This window comes from Diadema antillarum, unplaced genomic scaffold, assembly GCF_040938485.1.
Source record: "Diadema antillarum isolate AM-2024a unplaced genomic scaffold, OU_Dant_1.0 seq00000047_RagTag, whole genome shotgun sequence".
Lineage (NCBI taxonomy): Eukaryota > Metazoa > Echinodermata > Echinoidea > Diadematoida > Diadematidae > Diadema > Diadema antillarum.
The window spans coordinates 432,796-452,378 of record NW_027271156.1 but is presented as its reverse complement, the minus strand read 5'-3'; the positions used below and the strand labels follow the sequence as shown (position 1 = coordinate 452,378).

At 35.5% G+C, this 19,583-nt stretch overlaps 1 protein-coding gene across 12 annotated transcripts in view; it reads left to right on the top strand.

The window, feature by feature from the left end:
• LOC139725492 (MAM and LDL-receptor class A domain-containing protein 2-like) overlaps positions 1-19,583 on the top strand; it is a 197,655-nt gene that overhangs the window by 78,504 nt on the left and 99,568 nt on the right. The window contains exons 31-35 of one of the 12 annotated variants that reach the window (XM_071636572.1): positions 322-339; positions 4,885-5,211; positions 6,945-6,962; positions 7,471-7,587; positions 8,802-8,819. The exons of the other annotated variants lie outside the window; for them this stretch is intronic. Of the exons in view, the coding sequence (XP_071492673.1) occupies positions 322-339; positions 4,885-5,211; positions 6,945-6,962; positions 7,471-7,587; positions 8,802-8,819 (498 nt within the window). The remainder of the gene's footprint in view (positions 1-321; positions 340-4,884; positions 5,212-6,944; positions 6,963-7,470; positions 7,588-8,801; positions 8,820-19,583) is intronic. 12 annotated transcript variants of the gene reach the window in all.

The window sequence follows — 19,583 nt, the reverse complement described above, 5'->3', positions numbered from 1 at the left end:
CTAGCAAGCCAAATCTCATAAAAAATCGAACAACATTAAGTAGTCGTGAAACGAAGAACTTAAGTTATTCAAGTTGTATTATTCTTATTTTTAGGGTATGGTTGAGTTGTAAGTTATAGTAACCTTTGATCGGCATTACTTGTCTTAGTGTGGTTTCAAGTTTCAACGGAAGCTTATGTCAACACTTGTTTTTCCTATCTTGTTTGTATTCATATGTCCATTATTAATATCACGATGCCATCTATAAGCCAATGGTTGTCCAACTTAAAAAACAAACAAACATGTACTAACTGTGTATTCCGTTGTTTATCACCTTCACAGGGGGATACACAACACCAGGTATGACGATTTTGTACCTAATTATATGGAATCCCTTATTGCAGAGCTCTTTAAGAATAGGAGGGTTGCCTTCTATTACACACACACACACACACACACACACACACATATATTTTTCCCCTCTGGAATGAAATTATAAAATATCTCACCACACTTTGTTTAGTAATCTGTTTCTATGTTGGTTAAAAGTCGTCACATTATAAAGCTTTACATTACGATGTATACTGAATACGTCTCATGCAGTGTTATAGCATATTCCATATTTTCAGATATTATGTGAGAAGAGTAAAGAAGGTTATTAGAAAACCAGTGGGTGACTCCGGGATTCCTTTTCACTCACAAATACTATCTGTCCATGCTTGTTGAAAATGAATATTCAGCCATAAACATCTCCATTTGGATCATCATAAAAATTTGAAATGACTTTGTAGCATAATTTCATTATGTATCTATAAATAAATGTATTACACACACACACACACACACACACACACACACACACACATATATATATATATATATATATATATATATATATATATATATATTGATTATGAAGACCTGATTAAAAGAACGACCCAAGTCCAATTTTTGACCAAATTAAACCATGGAGCGCCAAGTGTCGCATGGAATATTTCGTTACGAAGTCAGTAATTTCGTCGACAAAATGACCATTTCGTCCAAAATGTTGTCAGTTCTTTACAAAATAATCATTTCATCGACGAAATGACTGATTTTGTAACGAAATATTCCATGCGGCACTTGGCGCTCCATGGTTTTTGTCCATCGTTTAAACCGTCGTTTCATTTGCACCATCTTCGTGAATTCGGGCCAAAATGAACATGACTTCCTGGACAGTGATGAGAAGTTAGGTTGGGGAAAAACAAAGACATTAGGTAGAATAGAAGAAAAATATTAGCTAAAGACTTTAGAGCAGTGGGGAAAGGTACAAAAGTTGCATAGGATAAACGTTCTTGGAATTTGAATAACACAAAATTATTGGAAATCATGTGGAGAAATGTTAAAGCCTATGTATGATCTGAATTCAGGAGTAACTAGATGTGTAGCAATCAAACCATTTTAGAATATAGAGCAACTAGTTAAATGACAGCATTTTTAACCTTACTTTTGAACAAATGGCCAAAAAGATTTAGAGAACTGGTGTTTAGTAATACGTGTGTATTATAACTTTATGAAGATACTTTCCTGCACTGCAGAGACAAGGGGAAAATGGTGACATTTTGCACTTTAAACTTGACCGATGACCTTGAACCTTGACCTTTAATTGGTATGTGCAACCATGAGTTGATGGAGATAGCTTTATCCACTTATTCATGCATACAGTTAGACCTCGATTGTCCGGCCATGTCGGGACCATCACTCATCCGGATAAGCGAATTGGCCGGATATGGGAGGCACAATGTTAATGTATATAGCTGCCGTTCAAGCTGCCGTCCGAGTGCAATGGCAGCTAGGCATGTAGCGTACCCCGCAACGGTGGTGTAATCTATGCTAGCCTGCGCAAAATTGTAGTCCCTTTTTCACAAAAATAAAATATATCTTTATGTAAAAATAATACATGTTTTACCTCATATATGTAGGTAAATCGTGTGGGTTTTGTAGAAATTTTCATTGAGTTTAAAGTCACTGTTTTTTTCTCAATTTTTGGATGAAAAAAAAAAGTCCTTCACTGCGGATAATTGAGATTGCCATATAAAAGAAGGCCGGATAATCGAGGTCGATCTGTATGCAAGGTTTCAACTGGATACCTCTTGCGGTTCCTTAGTTAAATCGTTCACAGAATTATTGCTTATAAGAGACAGATGGAAGACATTTCCATACATTTAATACATACACGTATGCACATTGTAGCTCCGTGTATACACACAGACGTGCACACAGACAGATACACACACATGATGGATTAGTATAGTGATGAGGGACATTATACTATGGTAGACAACTACATTTGTGTAGGCCATATGGACTAAAAGCTGAAAATAGTAACAAAACAATGTATTGCTTTTACCATACCATTGATATAGCAGCCTATCCTATCTATAATTCAAAGAACGACGCAAGTCCATTTAAACGACGCAAATCAATCACACAAAATGACCTCACCACAATTAACGTAAATGTTAATTGCGATAATATTATGTACTAATTTATATATACAATGTTGCCTTCCCATCACAGTTAAATAGAATATTATTGGACAAATAACAAAAAAGATATTAATTTTTTTAAAGCTTACTCGAAGTGACCTCCCATAGATTTGGGTCGTATTCAAATATACGTATATTATGTATTATATACATATACATACACATACATACATATCAGCATATGGAAACGATGATTGTAGCTCTCATGTCAAAAATTATCCGTTATGTTCCGTCCACTTTTTGTCATACACTCAGCAAAAAAAGAAAGTAAACACTTTTTCGAGGTCATATTTTTTCATAGAAGAGTTTGATGAAAATCAATGTATTATATACCATATTGAAGGTAAAAATTGGCTATTAAAGCTCATAGGTTAATTAAAAAGAAAATTTTATGCATGAGTGAGCACATTCGTATTCGTCCTCCAAGGCACAAAATTAAAAATTGCAAAAATTGACATGTTCTCTCTCATTTGCAAATGTCCTTCACGACAACATTGACAACAAGAGACCAGTTTAACACAATGAGAGATATGAATGAAATAGCAAAAACAAGTTTCCTTTCTCTTTATGCTTTCAAAACCTCTAAGAAAAGCAAAGTGGGAAACTAAAGGGGAAAATAAGAACTTTCCGTAACGTCAAACTTCAAATGACATAGGGGATAATACGAATACAGATGATTAAATAAGCAGAATTTCTTTATTTACTTATTTTAATCTAGTGGGTTAAGAATTCATGAGACAAATTAAAGAACAAAATAATATTTACAATTTCCTAATTTGAAAAAAAGCCCCTCAGATTTCTACCATTTTTGTTAATTATTACTTCTTCTCTAATTTCATTTGAATTTAGATTTGACATAAGATTCTTTATTTTCCTCCATTATTTTAGCCTTTATTGATCATTTGGGCTTTAAAGATATCATAGAGATCAAAGGTTTATTTTTGCAACTTAATTCATGTTTCGTTTCGTGTGAAATCTGTTGTTTGTTCTTATTGTTCTATGGGAGAGCACATACACATGAATGACAACTTGTTCAGTTTTGCAATTTTTACTTTTGTGCCCTGGAAGAAAAAAACAAAGATGTTCACTCATGCGTTAAGTTTAACTTTTTGTTGACCTACCAGGTTGATAGCCAATTGAATTACCTTTAATATGGTATATAATACTTTAGCTTTCAGTCAAAATATACTATGAGAAATATAAACTTGAAAAAGCGTTTACTGTGTTCTTTTTTTTTTTTGCTGAGTGTAGATGTATCATGGTGCATTGATGATTATAAGATTATAGGGTACATAATATATAAGGGCGGTGATTTGGGTCTCCCTCCTGATCCAAACGACCCCGGATCGACTCCCTCACTGAGTAACGTTGTGTGTAAGCATCCGTCTCCTCTTACGGTCGTCAGATGGTAAAACGGTCTAACTCGAAAATTTGACTTTTTGAGGTAAATTCACTTTCCGGGACATGTGAGGGTGCTCCTTCCAATGGTGCTATCGAGAAAATCCCATCATGTCTTGTTTTAGAGATAGTTTCCGCTATCTTGGTACTTTTTTGTATTTTTCCTTCAGATGTGATGGTAAAACAGTCTACATTTGAGTTAGCCCATTGTCGATAATATCGTTTGGAGGTAAAACGAGCTATCTTTTACATAAACCATATAACCTTCTTAACTGAGATTTTTAAAATCATCGCTGTCTATCTTCGAGTTAGACCAGTTTACATAGTGTTTGTGGTCTATCTAGAAGATAGACAATTTTACCATCTTATGATGTGTAGCGGGAGTGTAAATATGTGCTGTGGTTAAACAGTCTATCTGCACAAAAATCTCATTTATTAATTAAAACCCGAAATAAGCACAAAATTTTTCAGTTATCAGTGTTTAATATGCTTCTTCTTGTCCCATTGCTAAAAACGCATTATACCCATCTCCTAAAAAAGCTCAAACCTCTAAACTTTAAAGTCATTTTTCTCAGAACAGCAATTTTCGAGATAGACCGTTTTACCATCTGACGGCCTTCTAGCAAGAGGCATGACACTCTGCTCCTCGGACAAAACATTCTGTCCCTCGGACTGAACATCAAATGGAGGTCCCGTGTATGAGTTTTAAATAGCCACGACTCACGCACATAAAAGATCCTACTTCATTCATTCATAGCAAAGAGCAGGGTGCTAACCCGGTGAAGTGGTCCCCCTGCCTGCTCAGACAAGAAAACAGGAGAAAGATACCGACTCCATGTAGTTCGCACTAGCCGACTAGCAATAGCTAATAAACGACATCAACCAGGACCATACGCTTGAATGAATGAATCGTTAACATAAGGAAGTAACAGAAAGACATTTTCTTAAACTTGAGAATGCCCCAACTGTACTCTCACAGGATCATCTCTAAGTGTGGATGCAGTTCGTTTGAGAAATGGAAGTAACTACAACGAAGGTCGAGTGGAAGTTTTTGTCGATTATCAGTGGGGAACAGTATGCGATGATAGCTGGGATTTGAATGACGCCGATGTCATCTGCAGGATGCTCGGGTTTAGCGGCGCGACCTCGGCACTTCAGTCGGCATATTTCGGCGAGGGGAGCGGGCCGATCTGGTTGGACAATGTCCAGTGCTCTGGCAGCGAGAGTGACATCAACCAGTGTGCGCACAATGGATTTGGCTCGCACAATTGCGTTCATGGGGAGGACGCTGGCGTCATTTGTTATGGTAAGCAAGGAACTCTACAATTCAGGATAAATCATACCTACAGTGTAGGGATATCCACGAATGATGAAATAAAAGCATATATGTAATATGTGTTACAACTAATCTCACTAAAAGAATTTATTTCCTGACTCTGATTATTATAAGAGCCTGGGAAATAATGGAAATCGCTGATTGCATTTTATCGTTATCTTGGAGTGTTCTAAATGTTTATCTCTGATTTGAATTATCTGCTATGTTTATGTAGTCACGATGTTATCTTTTTAATATGTTTCGTTATTGGAAAACATTGAAAAATGGATTGAGGACGGCCATTTTAATATGTGTGAGGCACTTTTAGTGCATTTTTTTGCCCTTATAGAAATATGTTTATTTCAAGAAGCGATTTTGTCAAATGATGCTATATGCCAATAACTAAATGAGAGTGACGCGTATTGAATGTCACCACTCTCCATCATTTCCTGGTGAGATAATTACAAAACTCTAATGAAATGTGAAAAAGCATGTAATTCCAAGAGGAATTCAACATTTATTTGATGGAAATTGGTTTTTCAAATGGCTGAGAAATCCAAAACAGAGCAATCCTAATAAAAAGGTGGGACCCGAATTTTGTTACGATTGCTTGCTTTACCTTTTTTTAAAAATCTCAGCCACTACTTATGCGATTTTCATCAAATAAACCTATTGCATTCCTCTTTTGATAGTATATGCTCTGTGCTATTTTATAAGTGATTTCTTTTTATCCTGCAAAAAGTTAAAAGAACAATCCTCACCTCAACCAATATTTTTCATTCATTCATTCATTCATTTATTTTTCATTTCCAACAAAAACATATAAATATATTACAAAAATTGAATACAGTGCATAAATTTCATCATACAAAGTAAAGGATAAATTTACAGAAAACTTGTAGGTATAGGAAAATGTTGGAAATGGGGAGGAATGCTAAAAAGCTGAGCTTGTAGGCTGCATTCCCCCCACACGTAATACAAGAAATTATATGATCGATAGACTGATAAGCATTGAAAATGGAGGAAACAAAGAAACTAAGACAAAAAGACCTATAACCTAACTTATCCGAAACAAAAACCCTGAACAAATCCCTACACTACACTAAGTCGCTGTCATGCCGGAAAAGAGAGGAGAGAAACAAAATAGTATGTGTGTGTGTGTGTGTGTGTGTGTGTGTGTGTGAGTGTGTGTGTGTGTGTGTGTGTGTGTGTGTGAGTGTGTGTGTGTGTGTATGAGAGAGAGGGGGGGGGGAGAAAGCAGCTTAATGCGTGGTGTGAAGATAAGAGACAAAAAAAAAAATAGAAGGACACGAGAGGTAGTGGATGGATGGAGCCGCTTAGCTGTAATTCCAATAGAATATAAGGTTGGATTTTACACTTCTTTGCAACCAATAAAGAATCAACAATTCTTATAACTGTTCAAAATATCCCTTTAATCCCAAAATATCCCATCCCTTTAAGATACTACTTTGAAACGAAGAGCTTTTCAAGATTATATTTTTGTCTATGTGTTTTAAAGATTATTACCATCATTATAACTTTGTAGATTTTAAGTGAGAACTGGAACGGAAGCTTAGGAAAATAACTGCTTCTCATTCCCTGTTTGTATACGCATGTCCGTTGGAATGTAATGACAAATGACAAAAAGTCAAATATTATCTGTGACTTAAAACCATGTACTAATTCTTTTTCATTTCGTAATTCATTTTTCTCTCTCTTCACAGGGGGATACACAACACCAGGTATGTAGATACACTTTGCATCACCTATGGTATACGTAATATCGTGTTATATCACGCTATATCACATTAACTTGTATGTTCTTTAGATTTGATTTTAATGAATGAGGTAACAGATAATGATGTATCAATTGTATATCAGTGGAAGTATTGGTCCTATCGGTCGACATAAAAACTAATGTAATATGAAACGAAAACCAAAAGCATAAAAAAGGTACAAAGATACGAAGACAGAATGGAAGACAAGAAAAATTGGCCTTCAAAACTCTTTTCTGAACATTCAGAATTTGTTTGTAAAATTGTAGAAAAGCTGTAAAATGGCTTATGGAAAATAGCAAAACATGAGCAATCTGTTTTGTCTAGCTACAATTGTAGTACATAATGCAATATCCATTCGGTTGCGGCTCTCGTAATGAGTGAGTTTGTTAAAAGTTACATAACCCATGACTTTCCATCGGGAAATGGTCATCCGAAAAGTTAATTTGAGTTTATGCTTTAACGTTATGTTCAGGCTATAATCATTGTAATTCATGGGAATATCAATGTAACGACGGCCAGTGCATACCAGACTCCTGGGAATGTGATGATATCGTTGACTGTTCCGATGGTGGCGACGAAAACAACTGTGGTAAGTTAGCCATCATAACCATCCCTGTTACTTCTTTCAATTCTTGTATTTACCTGTCTGATTGAGAAAACTATTTTTCTTTCACGTTGAGATTTGCTATATGTCCTGACTCTTTTATAATTAACACTTGGTAAACATTATATTTTTTTTCTTCAGAATTCAATGCATAAGAAGATTTCTAAGAATGTTACTTATTCATTTCATGACATTGTTACACAAGTAATGTTTAAAACAGTCTTCTTTATCCTGCAATGTAGCCAATTATTATTTCCAGATACCCATGCATGTTGATAAACAAAACTTTTTGTTCAAGGCTGCAGACACTAACGAGATTTTACTTTTGGAATTAATTGTCAAGAGTCTTATTCACCATGGCACAGTGTTCCACTCTGAAAGGCAATGACATCTTTCTATTTTAATCTTCAATGGTAACTGAACAATTTTTGAATGAAGTGACACCCATGATGTCAATTTCTCCAGTTTCTAACAAAGGGTTTCTTTCGTTCTTTCTTTCTTTCTTTTTTTCTTCCCCGAAAGCTTGCCAAGACCAAAATTGTATTGTCTCCCTTTCATTTGCTAGGACAAAAGACACTTGAAAATGAAATTCAACATTGCCGTACTGTTTTCGATGTAAATACGAATGACAGCTGTTTTATTGCAAGTATGAGGTGTTCTTGAACATAAAATGCGATTGCATTGGATCTGCATTGTCGATTCATTGCCTACGGAAACTTTCAGGCGCTGAACAGTTTCTACGATCAATTCCTAGTATCCTCAGAAAATGGTTACAAATATTTTAAAAGAGTTTGATTATTTCATAATCTACTTTGAAATTAAGAGAACAATTCGGCAATGTTGTTATAGTAGCGATAAAGGTATAGTTGTTGGCTGCATGCCGTGCATGTTGTGTAGTTGATGTATTTGGTACCCTGATTGCAATCATTGGAGGTGTTTCATTGTTTTGATCATTGTATTATGTTATGATTAAGGTGTAGACGATGGTTAATACTGACCGCCATGACATGTTTAAAGGGCACTTAATATGTGTTGGACGCAAGTTAAAGTCAACATCAGTTGGCATTTTCTGTTTTTATTGAATACATAAGTGTATTTACTTAAAGATGACATTTATCAGCTGATGGCTATCTGTGTTTAAACACTATTTTTGAAATATTTATTACTTTTTATTTTGTAATTGTTCACCATCTTTACAGGAGGATACTCAACACCAGGTATGAATCCAGAAGCTTTCATGGAATTAATTTTTGTTATAAGCATTTATTCATGATAATATGGTTGCTTTCTATTCTTCTTTTTTTATAAGTGGGGACACATTAACGAAATTCTAATGCTTGTATGATAAATTTGTCTGTTACTAACGGTTACAGTTTCAAAATGTTTTTTTTTTTTTACGGTACGTATAATGCTATTTATATCATGCTAACATGCTACTAACGGCGCGGTCAGACTGGCAAAAGATCGAAAAGTTTAAGATCGCGGTCTTTACGATCTCGAAGTTTTGCCAGTGTGACCGCAAACTTCTCGATTCGGACAGTGCCGAAGCGCGAGGCCATTGTCATTTACAGATGCGCATTGTTACGTCACAATCACTAGCCATCGGACGGCGCAATCTTGCTTGCGCACCAATGGCCCAAACTTCTCGATCTTAAACTTCTTGATCTTTTGCCAGTCTGACCGCGCCTAGTATGTTGACCTGGGGGGTGTTTCATCAACGTTTGTCAGCGCTGACAACTTGAATCACCATAGTAACAGTCAGTGACCAGAGCATCTCAGCCAGTCAAAACCAAGGATTTTGCTGAAATTGTCAACGCTGACAAACGTTGATGAAAACACCTCCCCGGATTGCAATGAATGGGATACCAGGAAATAATTGCACGATCAAAGCTAAGTGCAATATTTTCTGGTTTTTCATGAAATAAAGCAATGCAATGTAATCGTTATCCAGAAAAGAACATACTCTAAAAAGTATTACGTACTTTTCCCAGCCCGTGACCTCCCGAATTTGGATACACCAAGTAAGATAATTATTCACTGATAAAAAAATCTTTATCAAAGCCTCCACTTAATAAAAAAATCATTTCTATGCTCAGTTTCATTAAACGAGATTACTAAACTGTAATGGGAGGTTTTCGTGTATATGATGTGATCCAACAGTTACGATGGATGGGGTTATTCTTTAACTGAGAAAGTCATGGTTCCCCATTTGTTCAAATTGCAAGGCATTACGTCACTTCAAGATTTGTCTATATATGTTGTTACTTATGATTAAATCGAATGAGGAGTTTTGCTTCAAAGAGAAATTTATTGAGGACTCCAAGTATTGTAATGACATGGAATAATAGGTTTATGCGAACTATGATTCTGAAAGAGTGTAGTCATTGTGCGTTGTTATTGCCGGGATTGTGTGTGTGTGTGTGTGTGTGTGTGTGTGTACATATAATATTATATGTATATATATATATATGCTGTGCTGTTGTTGTTTTTTTTTCTTGTGCCCATCCGGCAAGTTGGCGAATTAGAAAAATAGATTTCGAAACTTTCTTTCGACATGGGATTGTCGGATGCTGCACTCAATAAGCTTCTTCCTTTCATGTTAATTCTCTTTATACCATCTCTTTGATAGATATAATACGACTTGTGGTGCTTTTAGTAGGAAACTTTCGATTGAATCGGAAATGTTGGTTGATGCATGTCAGTTTATTGCCGTTTCTAAATATGCTTTCGCTGTCAATCCTCGACACAGTCTACTGCGGCGGCGATTCATTCCAGTGCTCCGATGGGCAGTGTATTCCATATTCGTGGAGATGCGACGGATGGAATGATTGCTCCGATTACAGTGACGAATATGGATGCGGTAATTCATATTTGTTACATCGAAGCATTGTGTTATTCAAACGTTAATTGCAAACAATATTATTTGTTGGAAAGGAAATAAACAAAATGATATACATTCAATACAATACATAGTGGTCACAGAGAGTTTTTGAACATAATTTCTTTTTAATATTTTGAATATTTTGCAAGAATATTGTAATAATGTACAGTTCAAACTAAAATCAAAACTATTATAATTGGTGATAAATAACTGTTCGAGTATCTCGATTTGAGCTTGAAAGAAAACAATACAATATAGATGTACATGTAGTTCTGTGAAATTATCGTATATAGGAAGATTATATAAACTACAACAGTTCAATTAGAAAAGAAACTTTATTTTGAAGAACGTGCCAGCCCTTTTAAGATGCCTGCTTTTTACTCTTTTCATTCTCCAGGTGGAGGTTATTACGCATCTACACCAGGTAAGATTATTTCATTAATGTAATCTTGGCCGCCACTCGATACCTTGTAATTTTTGTCCGAGTGCTTTTTACATTCTATAGTGATGAGAAAGATTAATAGCAAACATTACATACCAGATTGTTACGTTTTGCCTGAGATTTTATTTGTAAGTAATTATTCGGTAAATGTCTTATTGCATTGTTATTCAGTCAGATCTCCTTCTAGAGGAAAGATAAGTTATAGTCGGGTACCTAAGGGGGGGGGGGAGTGCACCCCCCCCCCCAGAACTCCTCGAAACTTACATTTTCAGGATCCTCATGACATACCAAAACATAATAAAGATGTTAACAGGAACGAAAAGTGGCTGTTCTAGGTGAAATTTAATGTATTCTATCGTTTTTATAATTTCTTATGTATTTCTTTGTTTTTCAACTTTTTCAACTTTTGTTTTTCTTTGTTTTTCTATTGGAAATTGTCACTGACCACTTTTCTACCATAATTAGCACAAAGCTAATCAATGAAAGTAATTAATTGTAAAAATAATCAGGTTTTCATGACTTTCATGACAGAGCACCTGTTTTCCATAGGGAATGTACACAAAAGCACAAAATTGTGCCCGTTTTGGGACGACATTCCGTTACAAAAATGGGCGTGACTTCGCAAAAGTATGCGGGGAAGTTGCAAATTTGGTCTCGGAAGTTGCATGAGATTTGAACAAAACAAAGTCAAGTAAGTTTTGAGGAGTCCTGGGGGGTGCATGGTGACCCCCCCCCCCCTTAGGTACCCTACTATGTAAGCCCTACATGTAAGGACATATATATTACATTCATACATAAAGGACGGGGGGGGGGGGTCCACCACCCCCCCCCCCCCTCGAAGTTTCGCGCCATAAATCTGTCGCGAGGCTTCTTGACTTTGTTTGGTCAAGTCTCGCACAACTTTTGAGACCAAATTTGCAACATCCGCGTATACTTTTGCGAAGTCACGCCCATTATTGCAACGGAATGTCCCCCCAAAACGGGCACAATTTTGTGATTTTGTGTACATTTCCTATGGAAAACAGGTCCTCTGTCATGAAGGTCATGAAAACCTGATTATTTTTACAATTAATCACTTTCATTGATTATTTTTGTGCTAATTATGGTATAAAAGTGGTCAGTGACAATTTCCAATAGAAAAACAAAGAAAAAACAAAAGTTGAAAAAGTTGAAAAACAAAGAAATACATAAGAAATTATGAAAAACAATAGAATACATTAAATTTCACCGAGAACAGCCACTTTTCGTTCCTGTTAACATCTTGATTATGTTTTGGTATGTCATGAGGATCCTGAAAATGTAAGTTTCGAGGAGTCCGGGGGGGGGGGGGGGTGCACGGTGACCCCCCCTTAGGTACCCAAGTATTAAGAAGACGCATGGGTATTAGTACACATCAAAATATCTATTTTCTCTTGTTCCCTTCTTTTTTTCTAGCCTCTTCCTGTAATTACGGGGACTTCATATGTACCAACGGACAATGTATACCAGGCAACTGGGAATGTGATGGGATCAATGACTGTTCCGATAACAGTGACGAACATTACTACTGCAGTATGTTTCCCTGTCTTTCGTGGACTAGGCAATTGTGAGGATGTGAACAATTACAGTTATCACAAATACTACTCGTATTTGAAACCCTTCTTCTTCAGCACAATGGTTTGATGATGTTTAATTCTAATTAACGTGCGTACATTGCATGCGTATATTATGTGAACATTATCAGTACTTTGTAACAACAGTGTCCAAGTTCCTCAGTTGCCGAAGTATCAACGAAACATTTAGACGTGGCTCTTGTAAACGTACGGATTTTTGAATTACCACCTATATTAATTCTCCTCCGTCTGATTTTCAAACTAGCACCGTCATACACAGATCCAATGCCTTACGACGGAAGTTGCTACGGCTTTGGATGTAACTGTGTCGGAAGTGACTGCCGTTCATCAGACTGTTACTGCGATGCGGCGTGTGAGCGGTTCAACGACTGCTGCTACGATTATAGCTACTATTGCTCTAATACTGGACTAGGTAAGTAATCATTTGATTAATGCTTTATTGCACCTTTCCTTAGTTGAACAAGGAACATGTGTACTAATTAACGAAGTGGGAATGTTGATAGACAATTCATAATCCACTCCATTGTCCTGCTAGATATCAAATCGTTTCAAGGATGAACGAGAATAAAAATACTAGTATGCGAGGTATGACAAATTACATTTTTCCAAAGTAAGAAAGTCCACGCTAAACACATTGGCTTTCGACACAACACCAACGAAAAAAAAAGTGATGAAAAATCTGGTCCTATTTCTTAATCATGTTTTCGTGTTTTACTACACAGGAAATTAATTTGACATAATCATTATATCACCATAATCATTGAAAATTGTATAGAGATTTAACATATGATATGTGTAGACCCGATCCACAGAAGCCCAAAAAGAACTTTCGTTTCCGTCGTGCTGTAATCTATAGTAAGTTTCTAATGTTCAATTGATAACTAGAAAATTGTAAAACGATAGTAAACGTAGTGATAACGGTTACTAAGACAGATTCCCTGACAATAAAAGAGAGGTAACCATGAACAAAAAGGTCCAGTTCTATGTAATTCAATGGGTGCTCGAATTATAAGTCTTTTTTCTTTTTTTATTATTCCTAGTCAGTAGTGTGTATAGATGACGGAACCCGGACAACTTGTCAATTTATCATGACACTTCTTATCTTGATATTTTTACCTCGCAGCAAATGGACTCTACTACATACAAGCTTTGGACGCCTTACCGGTAAGTCTGATAAATATTCTTGAAAGAAACAATTCATGTCATAAAAAAAACCCATCATCCCTTTGCTTTATTTGTGGAAGAAATAACTCATATTATACCAAAAGTCATCATCCCTTTGCATTTTGTGAAAGTTGCCTGTCGTTATTGTAATTTGAAAGTTGTTGGTCGTCACCACAGAATAGTTGCATTATCTTTATATCAAAACTCGTGAACTGTTGAACAACGATTTTTAGTGCACCTATCAAACGATGCTTTTATCCAATTGTTGTTTTCCACGGTGCATGAAACAATATCTCTTTTTTTCTTCTTTAGGCGAAAAAGAAACGTACGGTTGAGTTTTGATCGCAATATCTTTCGTCAAAAAACACCTAAGTAAATTGGAGTGAAATAAGATAGCAATACTTGCATTTTCTTTCTTGTTGACAATAGCTTCTAAGTATGATTATTGCGTCACAAAATGGCGTCGAGTTATGTGGAGAAAAGTGCATCGAACTCTCCAGTAAGCAACTCCGTGATATAAGGACTGTGACACTCAAATCTTAAAAATGATATATCTTTTTGATGTATAAGGTCGAAGTGCGCCGTCGACGTGAAGTCAATGGCAAACGACGCCGCAGACGCAGGGATGTTGGAGAAGAGGAAGGCGAGGACACGAACAAAATCCGTCGTCGCAGACGCAGGGATGACGTAGAAGAGGAGGAGGCCGAAGCCGAAGTCGAGGTCGAGGTAGAACCCGAACAAGCAGAAGAATAAATTCGACCAGCCAGATTGGAAAAAAAATTTGAAAACGAGATTGACTAGTTAAGGAAAGATATACAATTAAAGGTATTCTAAGGAGTGATTTTACCTGATTGCTTGTCACTGTCAAGCTTACTTGATTTTTTTTCGCCGATTATGATATGTCGATATTGATTTTCAACCTCTATGAACGCAAAGTTGAAACTTATAGCAGAAAGTCAATTTAATAGGAAAAACTAGTGTTCTTTTGACATACGAGGTGTCACTACTCGTCAATTGCATTCCTCACCGTTCATGTGGGGCTCTCAAGCTCTTATTTTAGATAACATGTAATTTCTGTATGGTCTCACAATGCAATAAAGACGACATAGGCCGAGAAGAAATTAATGTCATCGTGAATAAAGATGATATTCCCCCAAAATGTCTTGATGACAACCATAATCTACCTTCCAAAACAGTTATAATCTAAAATTTCAGTTCGACCAGTGAACAATTGGCATTGAAAATTGAAATATTATGGCAAGTTGATATTCGATACCAACAATAACGATGTGATATGTCTTACCTCTCCAAATAGCTTCTATTTAGCATTCCGCTCTGAATGTTTTCGAGAGACTCGAGTGTCTCCAACACTACCTCGAGACTGTTTGTAGAAATATCTCATATTTTCAAGTGTAGTCAACGAAAACAATTGTATGTACTCCCATCTTGTATCATGCTAAACGACGAACTTTTTTAGCCATTATAGTTACCGACACTGTATTGACGTGGAATTACAAAGAGGGGGTGCACTCATCACAATTTATTCTCGCTTATGCTATAGCATAGAAATGGCATAGCATAACTCTTTCGTTATACAGACGAAGATCATTACACAAATAATCACAATACATGTCTTTTTTTCTTCGATATTTTGTGCCTTAAAAGTAATCAAAATTGATGATGAATGTTAAATAGGTAACAATTAAGAGTATGAATTGTTAATGATGAAAATAAATCCACCACTTATCAGCATAATTTTCATGCCTTCTTCGACTCATCATTCGTTTGTGGCGTAGGCAATTTTTGATACTTCACATGAAGAATATTAATATATCATCGACAATGAATTCTGAGTATGAATTATTTTGAAAATTCACTTTTGAAAACTTATTTTCTCTATATATGTATATATATATATATATATATATATATATATATATTATACATATTGTCATACCTAGGCATATATTTCCTACCTCAATAAAAAGAGATGTACCATAGGCACGGATGGCAGCACGGATGTCGGATGTTGAGCTATTGTCATGCTTTTCGTTTCAAATATTTACACTCAGGATAGAAGAAAGTACAATTTTCAAAACAAAACTCAACAGACCATAAACATTCCCTTTCTGAACGATTCCTTTAATAAGTATTAACATGTTTGGGCACAACTGCATGAAGGTGCTTTGCGTATGCGTATGCTGTCGTGCCTGAAACGTAACTAAGTAACTAAATACATATCATATCATAATATATATATATATGCATGTGTGTGCGTGTGTGTGCGTGTAGTGCAAGATATCGTATTCCTGTCCAAAACGTAGCGGTGCCTCATTGTACATTTTTACTGTATAATACTTATATATATATATATATATATATATATATATATATATATATAGTTGTTTGTTTGTGTGCGTGTGTGTGTGCGTGTGTGTACTATCAAAGATCATTTGATACAGTACATGCATGTTTATATGCAAACATACACAGATACATAACTATCATTTTTTCTTATGAAAGCGAGGTAGACAAAGCTTCTCGCAATGAAAACACAACAACCAGAAAGCGTCCGAAATGTGGGAAAACAAATTATCCTTCAATCACCTAATTTTAGAGCCTTCTATCATACATATTAGGTCTCGTAGAAACTTGATGTCTATTACATTTACATAATTGTGGTTCTTTTAGTTATCTATTTAGGTACAATGTAGTCAGTAATACTTTCAAGAATAATACAATAAATCAACAATACACGTATATAAAACATACATACAAACACATAAACATATATATATATATATATATATACATACATATTATATGTGTATGTATGCATGCTTCAGGTCCAGTCTTCTGTAAATAGCAGTATAGCTGGCGTCAACGGCATAGAAGGTTGATGCAATCTCCGCTGCATGCTTTTTCATCACAACTAACACGTGTTCCGGTTGACATTGATCGTTCTACTGCAAGAAAATGCTCGGGTACATTTCGACGTTTCAATGTACTGCAGGAGATCAGTTCTGTTCTGAAAGAACTGTGAAACAAATCCAGATATGACAGCGACACAGAACTAAGAATTTTGTATTGTGTTAAAACTCATACAATGTATACTATGTTACTGAGAAGAATCATTAATATTCTAATCATAAGAATGTTATATTTCTTTACTTCTATCTTGCTCTTAAAGAGAAAATTTGTTCAGTCTTACCATGCTATCATCGAAGTAAGTGTGTGATGTGATTCATTTGTCAAAATTCTTAGAGATAGGTCGTCCCTTTTGCATGCTTTTAAAAAAAGAAAATAAAATTGGTGAGAACACTATTTGCTTGGAAACCTCCTGTAGATTTTGAACTCGACAAGAGAGTCTTTATTTGTTAACTTAAATTGACCGTTATTCGAATAATTATTTCATACTACGAAAAAATTACAAATCTAACCTACTAGTCTAGTTTTGCAGACCGGTGTAATGCACTTATGTAGTTCGTGTAAGTGGTGTGTTGTTATTTGCCATAGATAACGAAGTAAAAGAAGCTAGTGAATTCTTCTTTTCTGACAGCTTTAACATGCATATCTTTCGAAGTATAAGTATCATATTACAACAACGGGAAGATTAGTATGTAGTTGTGTCTCGTACAAAGAATACGTTATACGGTGAGCGTTTGGTGCATTATTTGAATTTCTAACGGCTAACGACCTTCAAAATAATATCACAGAAATGTTACAGCTTTACAACAGTCTTGTCATTCTAGTGGAATATAGCATGTTCTGTGCTATTTGGGAAGGAATGCAAAAGGGACGGCCCATCTTTAAAGATGAAAAAGAGTATCAGTAAAACTTACTCAAAACATTAATCAGATCTACGAATTCATGTAGTAGCTATATAGGGTCAGTGAAAACATGTTTAAAAAGTAGGCCTGAAGTCTCACTGCATAGTGAATCTGAAGCAGTTTTTATTTGGAATATCAGGGTAAATAAGAATTTTCAAAAACCCCTTTGAAATTTAAAGGCTTTTTAACGCGTGTTTTAGTTTCTTTCATGAAGTTCAGTGAATTTCAAGAAACTCCTATATTTGTAAACATATACACATGACATTCTTTCTCGCTAAGAGCTGATGGAGGACTTCGGAACTTCGTCCTGCCCTTCACCTTGCCTGTGTGTATGTACATCAAAATGCACAGCTGCAACTGCACTGCAAGATTAACTTCTTATTCATCTGCATGAATAGAAATATATGGGGTAATAATAAGACACAGAAATAAACTTTATCCATATTATATCAAGCTTCGTGGGTTAATTCGTAGGTTAATTGAAGATCCCAGTGATGTAGTTAATATCTTTAACTCTTATTTTTTTCAATGATTGGGAAAAATCTGATAGAAAAAAAGTACCACAGTTAAATACGCAATTTTCTAAATTCTTAGGTCAATCCAATTCTAGTTCTATCTTTTGTTCCAAATACAGAATATGAAATAATAGATATTGTTACTGCAATGTAAAATAAGTGAAGTGTTGATTATGATGATATACATGTAAGTAATTTCATTTTAAAGGAAATTACATCATCATTTTCTGACCCAATTTCACATATCTTTAATAAATCCATATTAAGTGGTGTTTTTCCTGAATGTATGAAAATAGCTAGGGTTTTTCCTTAAAAAAAAAAGGAGATGATTCTGATCTAAGTAATTATAGACCAATTTCTTTGCTTTCATCTTAAACTAAAATTTTGGAAAAATTGATAATTAGAAGAGCAATTAATAATTATTTTCTTAATTTTCATGATCTTTTTACAAATTCTCAATTTGGGTTTTGTCAGAAACGCATCACCATTCGTGCCCTTTTGAAGTTTATTGACCACGCCGCGCATACTATTGATAATCAATTTCACATATCTTTAATAAATCCATATTAAGTGGTGTTTTTCCTGAATGTATGATATAGCAAGGGTTTTTCCTTTAAAAAAAGGAAATGATGCTGATCTTAGTGCTTAGAATCATGTTGTTTGCACAAGATGGGATAAAGTTGCTCCTCGCATTCTGCGTAAACTACTGATTTCTGTTTATTTTGAAAATTACTCTTCTCGATCGTGATCTCATCACTTGGTATCTAGATCAGCTACTGCTAAAAGTTAAACAAAATGTAACATTTTACTTGCCAATTGCAAAATTGAAAGAACTTGCCAGGGCACTTCTCTGATATGCACTGTTGACTAGCTGTCGTCATGTGTTTCCTCGTCTTCACAGTGAAATGTATTTGATTGCTGCTTGGATCCCTGAGCAATGGTGAAATCCGTTGCACTTGGCAGTTTGCAACAGGCAAAGCGAAGCCACGTTTCGGCATTTTCCCCTTTTTTTTTTTCGGCCCCACTCTTTTTTCGAACCGTTCAAAAAAAGACATAAGTTGTCACCACTTTGGCCCCAACACTTTATTTTTAAAGATAAATAAAAACCTTGAAATGTGAGCGATGTAAGGCTTTGTTTTGTTTTGTTTTTTGTTTTGTTTTTGTTTCTTATTTTTTTGCTTGTGAGCTGTAGAAACTCGGAAGTGGCACCAGAAGTTGCGCTGAAAGCCTTTTTTTTTCTTTCTTTTTTGCTTGTCAGGTGACGAAACCCGGAAGTGGAATGGGAAAGATGAGCTGAAGACCTTTTGGTGTTTTTTTTTTGTTAGTTCATTAAACCCGGATGTGCCCCCCCCCCCCTTTGAAAACGTGGCGCCGACGGTGTAGACTACTCGGATTTGAATGTTTGCTTCCTTTCACTCTCCTTCCTTGGAGTACTCGTAGATTTCGACGTTGATGTCATGGTTTATTAACCGTCAATGGTAATCCATGTCCATAATCTATCCATGAGAAATGTGTGAAGACTTCATGGTTAATTTT